Genomic DNA, 15,870 nt, shown 5'->3' with positions numbered 1-15,870 from the left:
ATCTCACAGCATCACTCAAAACTCCCCAAATAATTTTTAAAAATAGTTTATTTTTTAAAACCATTAAGGCAATACTGTACCCTGAAATTAACTCTTTACATTCATCAGTCTTACAGTAGGACATTCCAAACATATAAGTTCCCATCAATTCAGGATAGAAATTAATATACATGATCAGTTCAATCTCCTAAAGGGAAAATGAATAAGATCCTTTTTTTTTTTAATTAACGTTATTTTATAGCCATTTTCTAATTGCCGGGCACGACCACCAGGAAAGTGACCAAGGAGATCCCACTCGTCCTCTGCATACCCCAGCTTCCCTGACCCCAGGTGCCCCACCGATCACACCCAGGGGGCTGAGCCACAGAGGTCATTTAGAGCCTACCCAGAAGAGCTCGGCTTTGGAATTGCTCCTGTTTAGTATGAAATACAAGGGGTCTGTCAGCCCCTAAATGCTTTGAGAGCATTAAGGCACCAAGAACAGTAATGGACCAACACAGACCAAGGAATCGCGTTTAGTCCTGGCTTTGGAAACCGCGTGGCTCTGCCGCATGTCTGGCAAAGGCTTCCTCTATGCCCTGTGTGCCCCAGGCACAGACACGCGTCAGGAAGAGGCCCGCCTGGGTTTGGAACAGGTTGCCTGGGAGATTCACGGGATCTGTGGCTTCCGCTGGAGGCTGCCAGAGGAGCAGCCGGTGAGAGTCCCTGTCTCAGCATCTCTCAGATTGCAGAGCTCTTTGGTAACAATCCCCAGGTAGTAATTCCCTGAAGAGCAGACAGCTGCTTACTACATAGGAGAAGTTCCGGGTCTCCAGCGGGACCGACCCTGCTTGCGTGAAATTGGTGGCTTCTAACCTGGGTCTGCCTTGCTGATAGATAGACAGGCTTGCCTGTGCTGCTCATGTGTGAAAGACGAAGAGAACAGATTTACAGGGAAATAAATTCCAGATGGCTCAGGAGAGAAGGAAAGCTCAGACGTGTGTGTGCGTGCGTGTGTGCGTGCGTGTGTGCGTGCGTGCGTGCGTGCGTGTGTGTGTGTGTGTGGTGTCTGGGGAGGGGCGGGCCTGTGTGCGCATGCGGGTGTATTTCTCTTGTGACGTTTCAGCTTTTTTTGTGTTTCCAGCAGGTCCAAGAGCCAAGCTACTAAACAGTATACATCAGTTCACACTGATTTCAGAAGGATCCCACTGTTTGTTGTTAGATACATGATTGTTGGTTAGTAAAATATTAGGATTTAAAAAACTCAAATCACAGTATTTAAGATATAGCTATTAACATAGTTCCTTTTACCATACAGTGTAGAAAAAAAAAGTGATTCTCAAATACAAATACTGTGACTGCAGGACAGTGAGTGGCATCATCTCACGTGAGGTACGTTGTTCTTTAGGCCTGAAACAAGGACCAGACCCTCCACGCCTTTAAGAAGAAACTTCCCCAAAGCGAATGATTTTTCTTGGAAAAGAGCAGCTACTCGTCTCCAGGGCTTCTCAGCCCGTGGCCCCCACCTTCTGTCCCAGGAGGCAGGGCTGGTGGTGGGGTCTTGTCTGCACTCCGGCTGGCACGATGCAATGCTACACTGGTCACGCCGCTGGGGGTGGCAGTGGTGGGGGGAGGCAAGAGAGGAGGCGGCTGCTGTGTTACCTTCTCTGGGGGAAACAGGGAAGCTGTTCACATTTGACCCAAACTAGCAAACACATTTTCAAATGAAAAAACCTGACCCAGGTCTCAGTTTGCTGTTTTGCAATGTGAAAAAATTGGTATTTCTTCAATTTTTGTTTTTTTCCAAATAATGCATTTAACAGCCACAGGGCCCCCGAGGTCCTTGATGTTATGAGTTGCTCAGTCGAGATGTGACCTTGGCGTGGATGCAGTGTGGTCCGTTCTGTGCAGAGGATCCCAGAAGCATGTGGCTGCGTGTCTTCCAGCTGAACCACATCATGTGGCCCCCTCTTCCCCAGGGGGGTTATACTTCTCCCGCCTCACCGAAATTCTGAGAAGCAGACAGTCTAGATCTGAGGAGTCTGGGCGCCTCAAGCCAGGAAAAGGCGTGTGGAAGTGAGCCTCGGGCAGCGGCCTCTCTGTTCTAATAAGTGGGCCGCACCCATAGCAGCCCACTCTACGGGAATACAGTAGGAATCTGCCACACCCCACACAAACAGCATCATGGAAAGTGTTATTTAGCTCTTCAAATGAATTTGAAGACGCGTGGTCTTTTTTTCCCTTAGAGCACTTCCAGTACCACACGTTAATTCGTCCGGCAGTTCCCAGAGGAGTAGGAGGGCCTCCTGTATCCCAGTCAGACCGAGCTGCTGCCCTTGTTTTCACTCTAGTGTGTGTCCCTGGCTGAGGCTTGATGACCATTTTCCTAATTGTGCTAAAAAATGGTGCCTAAAAATAGATGTAAATCTCAGCCAACACTCAGACCTCAACCTTTGGAGCCTAATCTCGGATCTTCCTAGAGAGAAGTTCCCCAGAGGAAAGTGTGCCCCCGGTAAAGTCCTAGCCCTGGGAAGGGGGCACATGCCAGGTGGTGGGGCGCAGTCGGCAGCACGCGGCCGGCTGGTTGGCATTCCCCACCAGCCCTCAGGGAGATTTCACGCGGGCCTTAGTCCGCTCCTCCCAGCGGGGCTGTCCGCAGAGCCTCCCTGCCGCAGGCGGGCCGTGCCTTCTGGAGAGCTAAGGCAGGAGTCCCCTTAGCTGACCACTCCAGGCAGAGGTTTCATTGCCAAGAATCTGTCATGCCAGAGGAGCCCCATAAGCCTGCTTGGACCAAGACTTAAGAACAAATGCAGATATAGTCCAGTGCCTGCAGCAACAGCGCCGTGAAAACCCTCCCTGGACACCTCTTGATAGTTCAGCCCTCAGTTAGTGGCAGCAGTCTAGTTTGTGACATCTAGGGACAGTGCAGTTTCCTTGCCTCTCTTGAATCGACATGGCTGTTGTGAACTTAAAGAGCAAGCGACCCCTCCGGGAACATGTGCAGCCAGGGGACCAGACTCAACCACAGGGACCACTTTGAAGCACCCTCACCTGCCTTAAATGCAGGGGCGGGAGAGTGGAAGCAAGCCACCCCCGGGGCCCAATCCGCACGTCCAGGCAGTCCTTCCGAGCCCGGTGTTTCCACTCGAAGGTGGGATGACACAGTCCGACCCCCTCGAGGGTCTGAGGCCTGGAGGTGGCACCAGAGCCTGCGCTGATGGCGCAGGTGGGGAGCCAGGAGCACCTGCATGTCTTCCTCGCAGGACCCGCGTTTTGGAAGCCGTGCGGGTTGAAGAGGCACTTTGAGGTGACTGGTTTTCCAGGGTCCCTGGAAGCCCCTACTGAAGGCCAGGCCAGTGGCCAAGTTGGTCTTAGCTGGAAGTACCTGACTCCCTGGTTGAAACAATGGACTTATATTTAAACAGGACTTTTTAAGACATTCCAGAGACGAGTGTGGTCATTGGGTCAAGACAAAAAAAGCCCTCTGTCGTACATCTGGCCGCGAGCCATCAAAATGCGCCTGGTGTCACGGTGGCTTGGAAGGAGCCAGGCACAGAGGGGCTCAGGTGCGATGGGGGCGGAGGCCGCGCTGACGAAGGCTTGCACAGAGACGCCTCTCTGCCCTCGCCTGCAGAATCTCCCTCTGAGCAGGATCCCCCTCGGCCAGCAGGTGAAGAGGGAGGCCCTGCGTGGGCCAGTCACCTGGGCCCTCGGCAGCAAAGGTGCGGAGTCCTAACCCCTGGGCCACCGGGGAATTTCCAAGGCTCCCTTTAAACGATAAAATTTCCTTTAAAAATCCACATAGGCTTCCGTGTCTCAGGGTGCACACAGCAGAGGTGGGCACACAGTCTCTGAGCCCTGCTCACAGATGGTCTGACTAGGAACGCCCCGAAGGCCCTAGTGCTCCATGGACCTTAGATTTGACAGAGGCTCCTGACGGCCCTATCGACGTGGCTGTCCAGCTGCAGATTTGGGGAAACAGTAGCTGCTCAATTAATAGCTTTCTCATCATCAATCATCCAACCAAGGGCCCTACCTGTGCCTGGAGCTTCTGCTCAGATTGTAGGCTGCTGCGTTCTGTGCTCTTAAATTGGAAGGAAGGGCTCACTTTAACAGGGCCGACTCTCAGGCGTTCTGGAATTCTTTCCCTTCGATTCACAGTCACTGTTGACGCCTGTGTGTGTATCCTCTTTGGGAAGATGCTTTGAGCCCCTCTCCCCAGAGAGCTGTGTAGAGGTCACAGGGTTCCCGGGGGCCAGGCGGACAGCGGGCAGGGCTGTCGTCAAACTGCTCCTCTGACACTGGACATCAGGGAGGCAGCATCCGCGCGTGCAGCCCTCAGACTTCTCGCAGTGTGGCGGGGGCAGAAGTGAGCCCGTGGAACCCCCAACCAGAAATGCCCAGGAGGCAGAGAGGAGGGCCACTGGGCGGCAGCAGAGCGGCCCGGAGGAGCCCCATGGTCCACCTGTCTAGACAAAAGCCGCCAGTAGTCTGTGGCCTCTGGGGAGTCTGGCACTTGGTGGTAAGTGAGGGAACGAAGAACCAGGTTTTAACAGTGGCTTAAGAGCAGATCAAGGTGGTGAAAAGGGGTCCCGCCATGACCTGCACCCAGCACCGCGGGCGGCTGGCTCTCCACTCGTCATCTGAGGTTTCTGGAACCTGCTTCCACTGGACCTTGCGCTGATGTCTGCTAAAGCCTCACAAGCAAGAAGTGTGCTCCTTCAGTAGCTCCTGTGTGAAGCACTACCATCTACTAAACTGGCGAATAACCCATCCGTCATCTGACTATCAGTGCTCGGAGAAGTCTTGGATTGTGTGACCCCAGACGTTCTGAGTGGCAATGAGTGGCTCTGTTATTTCAAGTGAATTTCTTCCTATTAACAAGTGAACAATGTCAGGTTGCTTTCAGGCCAAGGTCCTCTGTGGCTTCACCACGGGCTTCCCTGGTGGTCTGGCTGGACCCCAAGAGGACCAGACTCTCGCTGACACCGTGGATGCAGTTAGCCTGTTCAGTGGCAAGCGTGAGCTGGGAATTGTTTCAGATAGGTCCCATGAGAATCTAAACAGAACCTGCAGGTCTTCCGAAAGCCTGAGTCTTGAGCCTCGCTTTCCAAAGCCGTGTCTATGTGACTAGACCCGAAAACACTAGAGCGAGAGGCAGCACACGCACAGGATCCAGCCCGTGACCCCAAGACCTCGCACGAGCCACAGGCCTCCAGGCTCGTCAGCCCAGGGAGTTCCCATCTTAGGAAAGAACGGGGACACGGGTGCACCTGTGACTAAGAGCTTACCTCCTTTCTGACTTAGGGTGACCCCTGACTGGCGTCAGTTCTAAAGCGGAAATGCTGTCATTTGTCTCCAGCAGGCCCTTTGATTGCATCTTAAAACAATTAAAAGATAAAAGCATCACCGAATGTGTAATGTGTACAAAGATGTCCTAATTGTGAGGCTTGGTTTTTTTTTAAGCTGAAGTCTCAGTTTTTTGTATGATAATGCTGATCTTGGTGGAGAAGGAAATGGCAACCCACTCCAGTATTCTTGCCTGGAGAATCCCAGGGATGGGGGAGCCTGGTGGGCTGCCATCTATGGGGTCGCATAGAGTTGGACACGACTGAAGCAACTTAGCAGCAGTAGCAGCAGCTGATCTTGGAGACTTTTTCAAATTCAGTCCTAGCCATTCTTTAACAGCAGATAATAATGACCTTATAGGACCAAATGTCCTAAAGACAGAGGGGGGAGGGTCATTAAGGATCGAAAGTGCTGCCGGCCCAGGAGGCGTCCAGGGGCTGAACCAGCTGGGGGGTGGGGAGGCACTCTGACAGCTCTCTGACGGACAGTTAATCCAAGTGGTGGACAGGACCATGTGCTCTAGACAAGAACCATAATCCACAGCGTCTCCAAACTGGACTGAGGTTGGAAACTCGACTTTAAGGCTGAATCAGACCTTGTAGATTTTGGTAAAACCACCTTATATATGTAGCTGGAAAAGGAGACAACTCTTGAAATCCTTGCAAAAACCACCTGACCTGTTGTGAATCCTGAGACCAAATGAAACCATTTCATCCCCCCACCCTGCCCCACCCTGGCCCACTCTCCAGGCGAGACCCCCGGCCCCACCCCCACGCTATACAGTCACAGGTGCTTTGTCCTCTCCACCCTAGGGAGCAGCTGCCACCAACAGGGGTTAAAAAGAAACAAAGCTGCATATTTAGAAAAGCAACACAGAAAAAGACCAAGGAGCTGCCTTGACAGAGGGGGCCTGGAGCAAGATTTATAAATAACTTGTCAGTTTGCCCCTGGAGACGCGACCCTGGCCCCCAAACAGCTCGGCTCGGTAGATTCAGATTTGATAGGGAGTCGAGCCGAGAGGAATGGGAAGTGGACCACACTTCAGTCCCTGTTCTTCCTGCTGACCGCAGGTGCTAGCTTAACACAGGGAGGGGATCGAGTCCAGAGGGGCCTCGAGACACGGCTTTCTGGAATCTTCTACACGCGCCTGGGAACAGGCTTTTCCACATACTACTTACAGCCACAAAACAGCAAACTGAACCGAAACAGCCGATGCATTTCAACAAGCTTATTGAAATCATTCTTTGACATTCTAAATCCTGTGATTCAAAAATAGCACGTTGTCTTTCTTAGAATTCAGGAAACAGAACCAAAGTCTTCCAAATAAATATTTCGCTGCTCTTAAAATACTTTGGAGACATCTATGTTTACAGGATTATAAAAATTAAAAAGTGCTGATTAGTTTTCAAAATTATAAAAGAGCACAACAGTCAAAAAGCGGTAAAAAGGGAAGACAGACCACGTATTCTGAGGTTAATTCACTGGTAAATTCCTAACACGATATAAAGAAATCTGCATTGATTCACATCAGGCACATTAAAAATCAGACCGCTGAACACCATTACCCCTCATTTCCCAAGTCCTGATTAGTAGCTGCTTCTCACCAGCATCTCAAGACTCTGCACTGCTCTCAGAAGTGGTTACAAAAAAGAAACGTGGAGTAGCCTTCCCGTTACCTAGGCAGTATACCTCCCGTTGTTCCAAGGTTTCCATGGTGGATATTTGTGCAAAGCTGCGTTGCTCCTGTCTCTCTGTAGTGCCGCCACCTCTAAAAACCCGAGAGAAGCCTCTTTTCCGCGCTCTCGTCTGGATCGTCAGTACATGTCCCTGTAGATCTCCTGCAGCAGCGGGTGCAGGGCGGCGTCCGACTCCGTCTTCTTGATCACCTGCACCAGCTGTGCGTGCTCTGTGACCAGCTGCCGCAGGTCTGCCATCTTTTGCAGGAGTTTTGGGAAGAGGAAGACGTCGTCAGGATGGTTGTTCTGTAGGTGGAGTTTGAGCACGTGCACAATACCCTCCTGCATTTTCTCAATGTGTCCTACATTTAGGAGGCCAGGCCGATCTACCCTCAGGAGAGAGGAGAGAGGTGTGAGTGGGGTAACCGCACGGTAACACCAAGGAACAGTCTTCAAGTCTGAGAAACCAAACATCCTGACTGGACCCTGCCTTTCTTACCCAAAGGAATACTCGTTCCTAAGTATTTCTTTTCTTTTTTAAAATGTATTTTATTTATTTGGTTGTACCAGGTCGTGCCTGCAGCTCATGGGATCTTCCATCTTCACTGGGACATGTGGGATCTAGTTCCGTGATCTGGGATCGATCGTGGGCCCTCTCCACTGGCCTCGAGGAGCCTTAGCTGCTGGACCACAAAGGAAGTCCCTCTCGGTATTTCTGTGACCTTAAAACCACTACCTTACAGGGTGGCTGCTTCATCTAGAGTTTATCTGATGACCACCTGTCAGGGGGAAACTCCCACAACATTAGGAGTAGCAGCTATACACACAACCTACTTGTGCCTAATATGGAAAACAATACCCTTCTTCCTACATCTTCTTAGGTACTCCGTTTCAACAACATTTAAGGAGTGTGATTATGCTCCACATAGGTTTAATGTGGTATAGAGCACCGTTACAGGTACCTTCTGAGTGTGTGAGTGTGTGTGCTCAGTCGCGTCCAACTCTTTGCGACCCCATGGACTGTAGCCCGCCAGGCTCCTCTGTCCATGGGATTTCCCAGGCAAGATTACTGGAGTGGGTTACCATTTCCTTCCCCAGGGGGTGTTCCTGACCTAGGGCTTGAACCCGTGTCTCATGTTTCTTGCATTAGCAGGCAAATTCTTTACCACTGTGCCATCTGAGAAGCCCACCCTCTAATATAAATCAGACAAAAAGTAGGTGGAGCCAGAAAGGAATGAGGGGATGGATACAGGCTGGAGAGGGGGCTGAGGACACCTGGAGAGGGGACGTGTGAGGCTTGGACCAGGAAAAGTGGGGTGGACACCAGGTGACCTCCCCAGGTTGGCTCAGACACGGGGACCAGGCACCGGGGACAGCTCAGACCATGCATCCTTCCCTTGATCCAGAAAGATCAGCCCCCGCCATGCATACTCAACAGGCAGTGCTCTCTTTAGAATCCCACACATCACTATGATTTTCAGAAGTGTTGCTCACAATGTGGACTTATCATTTTTTTGGAGGGGGGTGGATTGTAAAATAAATATTAGGTTTTTAAAGAGAGAAGTTTTAAAAGAGTAATAAGTGAATCCCACTTCATAATTGTAGCCCCATCATACAGATTTCATATATGTCTCACCAGATATTTTTCTGATCTGATTATAATTTCTTTTATAAAACTGTGGTCACACTACTTATATAAACAGTCATGCATCACTTTCCCCACCACACTGCCTCTTGAGCATGCAAAGGACGGTGGCAGATTACATACGGTTGCCTTGCCACTCAGTGCATTTTACCTCCACTGACTGTGCCCAGCTAGATGGCCAGAGGGACAGACCTCATCCAGCTCCGTGTCTGGAGTTGGGGCCACTGCGGCCAGCCTCAATTCTGCGAGTGAGGGACTCACGGGGGCACTACAGCTTCAGGCAGCAGTGGCCCCGTGGCTCTCCCTTGTGGCTGGGTTGGGTCAGCCGAGTACAGTAGAGGGATGACCTTCTTAGACCCAGGACAGGGCTATTTAAAGGAACGTAAGGCTGAGCCAAAAATCTGCAGAGCCAGCTCCCCATACAGAGGCCCAGGTTTTCCTTCACTGGAATCCATTTCCTCTGGCAAAGCATACTGTGCAGTCATACCTGTTAGCTAACTGCTTATGTTTTTCATTATGAAATTGCATAAGTACACCAATACAGACAGCAACTGGACCAACATCCGTGTGGCACTTTATAGAATACTGTCTGCAACGTGGATACAAGATTATGATAACAGTTATAACACGGTCATCCCACAGTATCTGTGCAGATTGTTCCAGGACCCCTTGAGAGTCCCTTGGACTGCTAGGATTTCCAACCAGTCCATCCTAAAGGAGATCAGTCCTGGATGTTCATTGGAAGGACTGATGTTGAAGCTGAAACTCCAATACTTTGGCCACCTGAAGCAAAGAGCTGACTCATTTGAAAAGACCCTGATGCTGGGAAAGATTGAGGGCGGGAGGAGGAGGGGACAACAGAGGATGAGATGGTTGGATGGCATTACTGACTCAATGGACATGAGTTTGAGCAAGCTCCGGGAGTTGGTGATGGACAGGGCGGCCTGGCGTGCTGCGGTTCATGGGGTCGCAAAGAGTCGGACACGACTGAGAGACTGAACTGAACTGAAACACCCAAAGCCACGAAAGCTCAAGCCCCTGACACAAAATGGCATGTAACCCGTGCACATCCTCCCAAACATATTGCATCACCTCTAGATCACCTGTAATGCCTCAGGCAGCGTGAACAGTATACGAACAGTTGCCAGTGTGTGGCAAATTGAAGTTTTGTTTTTTGGAACCTTCTGGAATTTTTTTTTCTGCATGTTTTCCATCCACGGTTGACTCTGCAGGTGCAGATGAGTATGGAGGGCTGACTGAATATGATGGTGTTATTATAACACATATACATTGTAATATTACTACAATTATATCTGATATATAATAGTGGGTATGATGTAATGAAAGTGAAAGTCACTTAGTTGTGTCCGACTCCTTACGACCCCATGGACTCTACAGTCCATGGAATTCTCCAGGCCAGAATACTGGAGTGGGTAGCCTTTTCCTTCTCCAGGAGATCTTCCCAACCCAGGGATAAAACCCAGGTCTCCCACATTGCAGGCAGATTCTTTACCAGCTGAGCCACAAGGGAAGCCCATGATAAGAAGAAATATCACTAAATATTAATTATTAATGATCCCTAATATATTTTGTTGTTTAGTCGCTCAGTCATGCCCGACTCTTTGCAACCCCGTGGATTGTAGCCCGCCAGGCTCCTCTGTCCATAGGATTTTCCAGGCAAGAATACTGGAGTGGGTTGCCATTTCCTTCTCCAGGGATCTTCCCAACCGAGGGATCAAACCTGCATCTCCTGCATTGACAAATGGATTCTTCACAGCTGAGCCACCAGGAAAATGCCACCTGATATATCTTATTACTTCCTGACCCAGGGATCAAACCCAGGTCTCCTGCATTGCCGGCGGACTCTTTGCTGTCTGAGCCACCAAGAAAGCCCTGATATATTACATCCTGTTATAAATAAAATATGTATTTCTGTAGTTACAAATGGGACATATCACTACTTTACAAATGTGCTGTTGTCTTGTCACTCAACCACTCGGTCATGCCCAGCTCTTCTGTGACCCCATGAACTGTAGCCCAAGAGGCTCCTCTGGGTTGCCATTTCCTTCTCTGTGGGACCTTCCTGACCCAGGGATTGAACCCACATCTCCTGTTTGGTAGGTGGATAATGTGTTTTATATAAAGTAACATGAAGACACTGCCATACATAAAATAATCAACAGAGACCTCCTGTGCGGCACAGGGGACTCTTATTCTGTAACCACCTAAATGGGAAAGTAATCTGAAAAAGAACAGACGTACGTGTATACACCTGAAACTAACAACACTGTAAGCCAATTATACTCCACTATAAAATAAGAATTGTTAAAAATAAAAAGTTAAAGCTCTGAAACTGGAAAAATTACCTTTGCTACAATATGATCCGACACAGATCTCATTCTCACTGAATCCTGGTCAGTGTCACTGTGGGAGTTCGGACGCCCTTCCCACCTGCCCCCAGCGGTGGCTCCATGCCACTCACATCGGATTTACCGCTGCTGGGTTCTCGAGACAGGAGGCCGTAAGTGCCCTGGCACCGATGCAAAATCAGCAACTTACCTCCACAGCAAATGATAGCAGCCACAAAGAGGGAAATATCACTGTCATCTAGCTCCAGTGCATTGAACTTCATTGCAAAGTCGAACTTGGGTTCCATGATATCACAGAAGGGTTTTCTTAGGCTTTTAAGGAATTCACGGGTTATGAAGCCATTCCCGTAGGCTACCAACATCCCATCTTTATTCATCACAGAAGACAGCATGGCAAATATGGCTTCGTAAACTCCATACTTCAGCAGAGTGACTTGGTCATTCAAGTCCAAGTTTGCAAACCCAGGGATGGACTTGGCAAACTCCGTGAGCTCGGTGACGGTCTCCACGGACGTGCACTGGCAGCAGTGGAAAATGCGGACTTCCGCCTCCTTGTTCTGGATGCCGTTGGCCACCAGCTTGGCCACCAGCGTCTTCTCGGCCATACACAGCGTCTCCATGTCGTGGATGACGAAAGGCTGGAAACAAAGACACTGGAATAAGTTGGATGACTGGTGACAAGCTGTCTTCTTAATTATCATGAAACTGATGGGTAGTCACTGTAGTTCAGCCGCCTGAGAATCAAAGTATGTACAAAACACAGTCTCCATCCTTAAACCACCTCAAAATTAGCTGGGGATAAAAAGACATTTAACAGAGGACAATATACATCAGAAAGATAGTCAGCGTCATCGCCTGGAACTGGGGGGGATTTCATTGCTAAGGAAGTGAAGGACTTCCCTGGCGGTCCAGTGGTTAGGATTCCATGATTCCACTGCTTTGGGCGCGGGTTCGATCCCTGGTCAGGAAACTAAGATCCTGCATGCCTTGCAGCACAGCCAACAGCAACAAAGCAAAGTACTGATTTTGGCAATAAAGCTCACAAGAAAGAGAATACTAGCAAACCACTCTAAATGTTTGATAATTTTCTCTGGACTCCCAAATACTACTGCAATAGCCAATCATTACAATAATTCTTTTTTTTCTATAAACAATGGTGGTGGTGGTTTAGTTGCTAAGTTGTGCCCTACCCTTGCGACCCCATGGACTGTAGCCCACCAGGCTCCTCTGTCCATGGGATTCTCCAGGCAAGAATACTGGAGTGGGTTGCCATTTCCTTCTCCAGGGGATCTTCCCACCCAGGAATCGAACCCAGGTCTCCTACATTGCTGGGAGATTCTTTACCGACTTCGCTACAAAGGAAGCCCTGAGCTACAAGGGCTTCAGGCCCTGAGCTATAAACAATAATGGTTCATTTATTTCAGAGACTCTAAAGAAAACCAAATCCTAGTATTTATTTTGGCAAAGTCATATTTAAATCAATGAAAAGTGATAAAACAAATGAAATGATCATAGTCACTGATCATTGGGGAATATGTTCTATTTTAACTATGAACTTTTGGTAAGTTGGGATTTCCTGGTGGTTCAGACAGTAAAGAATCTGCCTGCAATGCAGGAAACCCAGGTTTGATCCCTGGATCAGGAAGATCCCCTGGAGAGGGAAATGGCAACCCACTCCAGTATTCTTGCCTGTAAAATCCCACGGATGGAGGAACCTGGTGGGCTACAGTCCATAGAGTTGCAAAGAGTTGGACACGACTGAGCGACTTCACTTTCACTTGGTAAATTATTCGTTACATGCCTGCGTACTAAGTGGATTCAGTCGTACCCAACTCTTTGCGACCCCATGGACCATAGCCCCGCCAGGCTCCTCTTGTCCATGGGATTCTCTAGGCAAGAATACTGGAGTGGGTTGCCATGCCCTCCTCCAGGGATATTATTCATACAGTAATTCTTAGTTTTTCCATTTTATGAACGTTAGGGATAACCATCCTTATCCAACACTATTGAATGAATAAATTTCGCATGTAAATAAATGTAACTCAGAAAGTTGGCTATCTGTGTAGAAGTGAATGAACAAGCACTGTTAAACCCTTGCTCTCTAGGGATAAACCGGAAAGCCTCACAGGACCCCCTTTCCTGGTGCAGGAGACTGAAATCTCCCCACCACTGGTCCACATTCTGAGACAGTCTCCACAAGCTCCAAATGCTTGCGGCAGCTCCCTAAACGTGGCCTTACCATGTGCATCTAGACCCACCGGTCCTATCATTTTAGAAAGATCTAGGGGCTTCCCCGGTGGCTCAGATGGTAAAGAATCTGCCTTGAATACGGGACACCCGGGTTCGATCCCTGGGCTGGGAAGATCCTCTGGAAAAGGGAATGGCAACTCACTCCACTGTTCTTGCCTGGAAAATCCTGTGGGCAGAGGAGCCTGGCGGGCTACAGTCCAAGGGGTTACAAAGAGTCGGCCACGACTGAGCGGCTAACACAGTGGAGGACAGACGAGATGGTGGGTCATGGACCTGGAGCAGTGTGCTCAGAAGAGATGGTGTCTCTGGTGGGTCTTGGGAAAACGGGCACAGAAAACACTGCAGCTGAAATGTGGCCCGACCTTCATGCGGAGCAGGAGAAATGGCAGCCTCCAAGGGAGCTCGCTGGCTCTTCTGCAGGCCGGTGAGGAAGCAGGCTGAGGCGTTAGGTTCAGTCCCCGCTGGACAAGCACTGAGTGGACGAGCAGCCCAGTGATTTTAAGAACCACTCTGCAAGTGGGCAGATCGCATCACTGACAGAGCCTCCGGGCCCCACGGCATGACGCGTGCCCTGTCTGGGCTCACGAGCATCAGGATGAGCCACTTGCAGGGCACCTGTGGGGTGTCCCTGGCACAAAGGCGGAGGTGCTGGGGTAATCTGACGCACTGTCTTTGAAATGTCTAAACAGCATTCTCAAGATAGTCTTGGACCAAAAAAAAAAAAAGGATCTGATTTCGCATCTGAGGCAAGGAAATATTTTTTAAATTATCTGTGTAGGACTGCAAACATCCTGAATACAAAACTTAAAGCCAAATTTCTAGCAATCTCCAGTTTGATGGAGAAAGACTAAAACCATCTTTTCCCAAAGACTTTAAAAGCAGGCCAGGTTGACCATTTTGGGGGGAAAGTTTGGGGGCAGTTTCTATGAAGTTGGAGCTCAGATTTAAAGTGGACTAGAGAAATATTTTTAAAGAATAGATGGCAGTGTTGCCTCAATTGCAGAAAATACAATATAAGGCCACCTCGACTTTATGCAGATCACTGACTTTTTAAAAGCACATTCAGCAGAAATAAAAATGTTCAATGAATTTTTTTTTAAATGAGTTTTGTTGTTAAAAAAAAAAAAAAAAAACTGGGAAAACACTGAGCTAAATGAAGTTAGGTCCTGCCAGCGTCTTTAACATAATGAGTGTACACTGTCTATCTTTAAGAATGGGGTTAGGGACTTCGCTGGTGGTCCAACGGTTAAGGCTTTGCCATGCAGGGGACGCCAGTTCAATCCCTGGTCGGGGAACTAAGATCCCACATCCCACGCCACTAAGCCCAAACTAGAGAGTCTGTGAGTCACAACGAAAGATCTCACGTCTCAACTAAGACCCGATGCAGCCAAATAAATATTTTTTTAAAACAGAAATCACCTGCTAAAAAAATTTATTAAAAAAAAAAAAGAACTGTTTGACTGCAGAATGCCTATTATTATTATTGGTAAGACATTTCATAGGACTAGCACAGACTGGCTACATAATTTTCAGGGCCCAGTGCAACATGCCAGTCACTTACTCAGAAGCAATTAAGACTTTCAAGACAGTGACAGAGAGCATGAAACCCCAGCACAGGGCCCGCTAAGTGGGGGGCGGTGTGAGACAGGACACACAGCCAGGACGCCAGCCCTGGACTGGTTTTACGTGAAACATTCTCTCATAAACAAAGACTTCGATCGTAACGAGTATTTCATTTTTATAAAATTATCAGTTGGGTTTTAGAAGGCAGGCCTCATTAACAGGCAAAATTAGAAACCATTTGGATTCAAAACAAGTGCGAACATTTAAAACCATGTTTATTACAGCCAAAGAGAAATTGTAGAGTAAGACCCTTGAAAGTTTGCCAAACTTTATTGAGAACTATTCTCCATTAGACTATTTTAGAAGTCCTGGAAGCTTTCATTTAACTTTGGAATGTGCCTTTTCTACTCAAGCTTGAATATGAATATATCTGATGTTACAGGTGGTCATTTCAAATCAATGAAAGTGAAAGTGAAGTCGCTCAGTCGTGTCCGACTCTTAGCGACCCCATGGACTGCAGCCTACCAGGCTCCTCCATCCGTGGGATTTTCCAGGCAACAGTACTGGAGTGGGGTACCACCGATGCTACAGGTGATCCTTTCAAATCAATGTAGCACATCATAAAAAGTTTAAACAGCATAAGGCAGAAAGCTGCCCACTTTCCCCTCAGAACTGTGCAGGCATGCATGCTAAGTCCCTTCAGTCATGTCTGACTCTTTGCAATCCTGTGGAGTTTAGCCCGCCAGGCTCCTCTGTCCAAGGAATTCTCCAGGCTAGAATACTGGAGTGGGCTGCCATGCCCTCCTCCAGGAGACCTTCCTGACCCAGGGATCAAACCCTGGTCTCTTTAGGTCTCCTGTATGGGCAGGTGGCTTCTTTACCACTACTGCCATCTGGGAAGCACCCACCCCGAATCGCTCTGGGCCAAATCCAGAAGGCTCCCCTCACTGATCCATTGCTTTTTTTCCCCTCACACCTGAAGTGTTCTATGTGTGTCAATGATGTTCCTTATAAGAGTTCATTTCCGAAACACATTCAA

The 15,870-nt window shown here is 48.9% G+C and overlaps 1 protein-coding gene across 11 annotated transcripts in view; it reads right to left on the bottom strand.

Annotated features, from left to right (window-relative positions):
* Positions 1 to 30: 30 nt before the first annotated feature.
* The window catches only part of PPARA (peroxisome proliferator activated receptor alpha), a 73,308-nt gene continuing 57,468 nt past the window's right edge, over positions 31 to 15,870 (bottom strand). For 10 of the 11 annotated variants that reach the window (XM_086403311.1, XM_086403312.1, XM_086403315.1 and 7 more), the window contains 2 exons: positions 11,209 to 11,656; positions 31 to 7,390 (listed from right to left, as the gene is read on the bottom strand). In XM_086403311.1, the coding sequence (XP_086259437.1) occupies positions 7,143 to 7,390; positions 11,209 to 11,656 (696 nt within the window). In that variant the 3' untranslated portion in view covers positions 31 to 7,142. The remainder of the gene's footprint in view (positions 7,391 to 11,208; positions 11,657 to 15,870) is intronic. The other variant, XR_015164657.1, reaches the window with a different exon arrangement.

This window comes from Bos grunniens, chromosome 5, assembly GCF_055505025.1.
Source record: "Bos grunniens cultivar Pamir isolate PY7600 chromosome 5, Bosgru_T2T1.0, whole genome shotgun sequence".
NCBI classification, from domain to species: Eukaryota; Metazoa; Chordata; class Mammalia; order Artiodactyla; family Bovidae; genus Bos; species Bos grunniens.
Note: the sequence above shows the minus strand (reverse complement) of the source record. Positions and strands in the feature narration are given on the sequence as shown.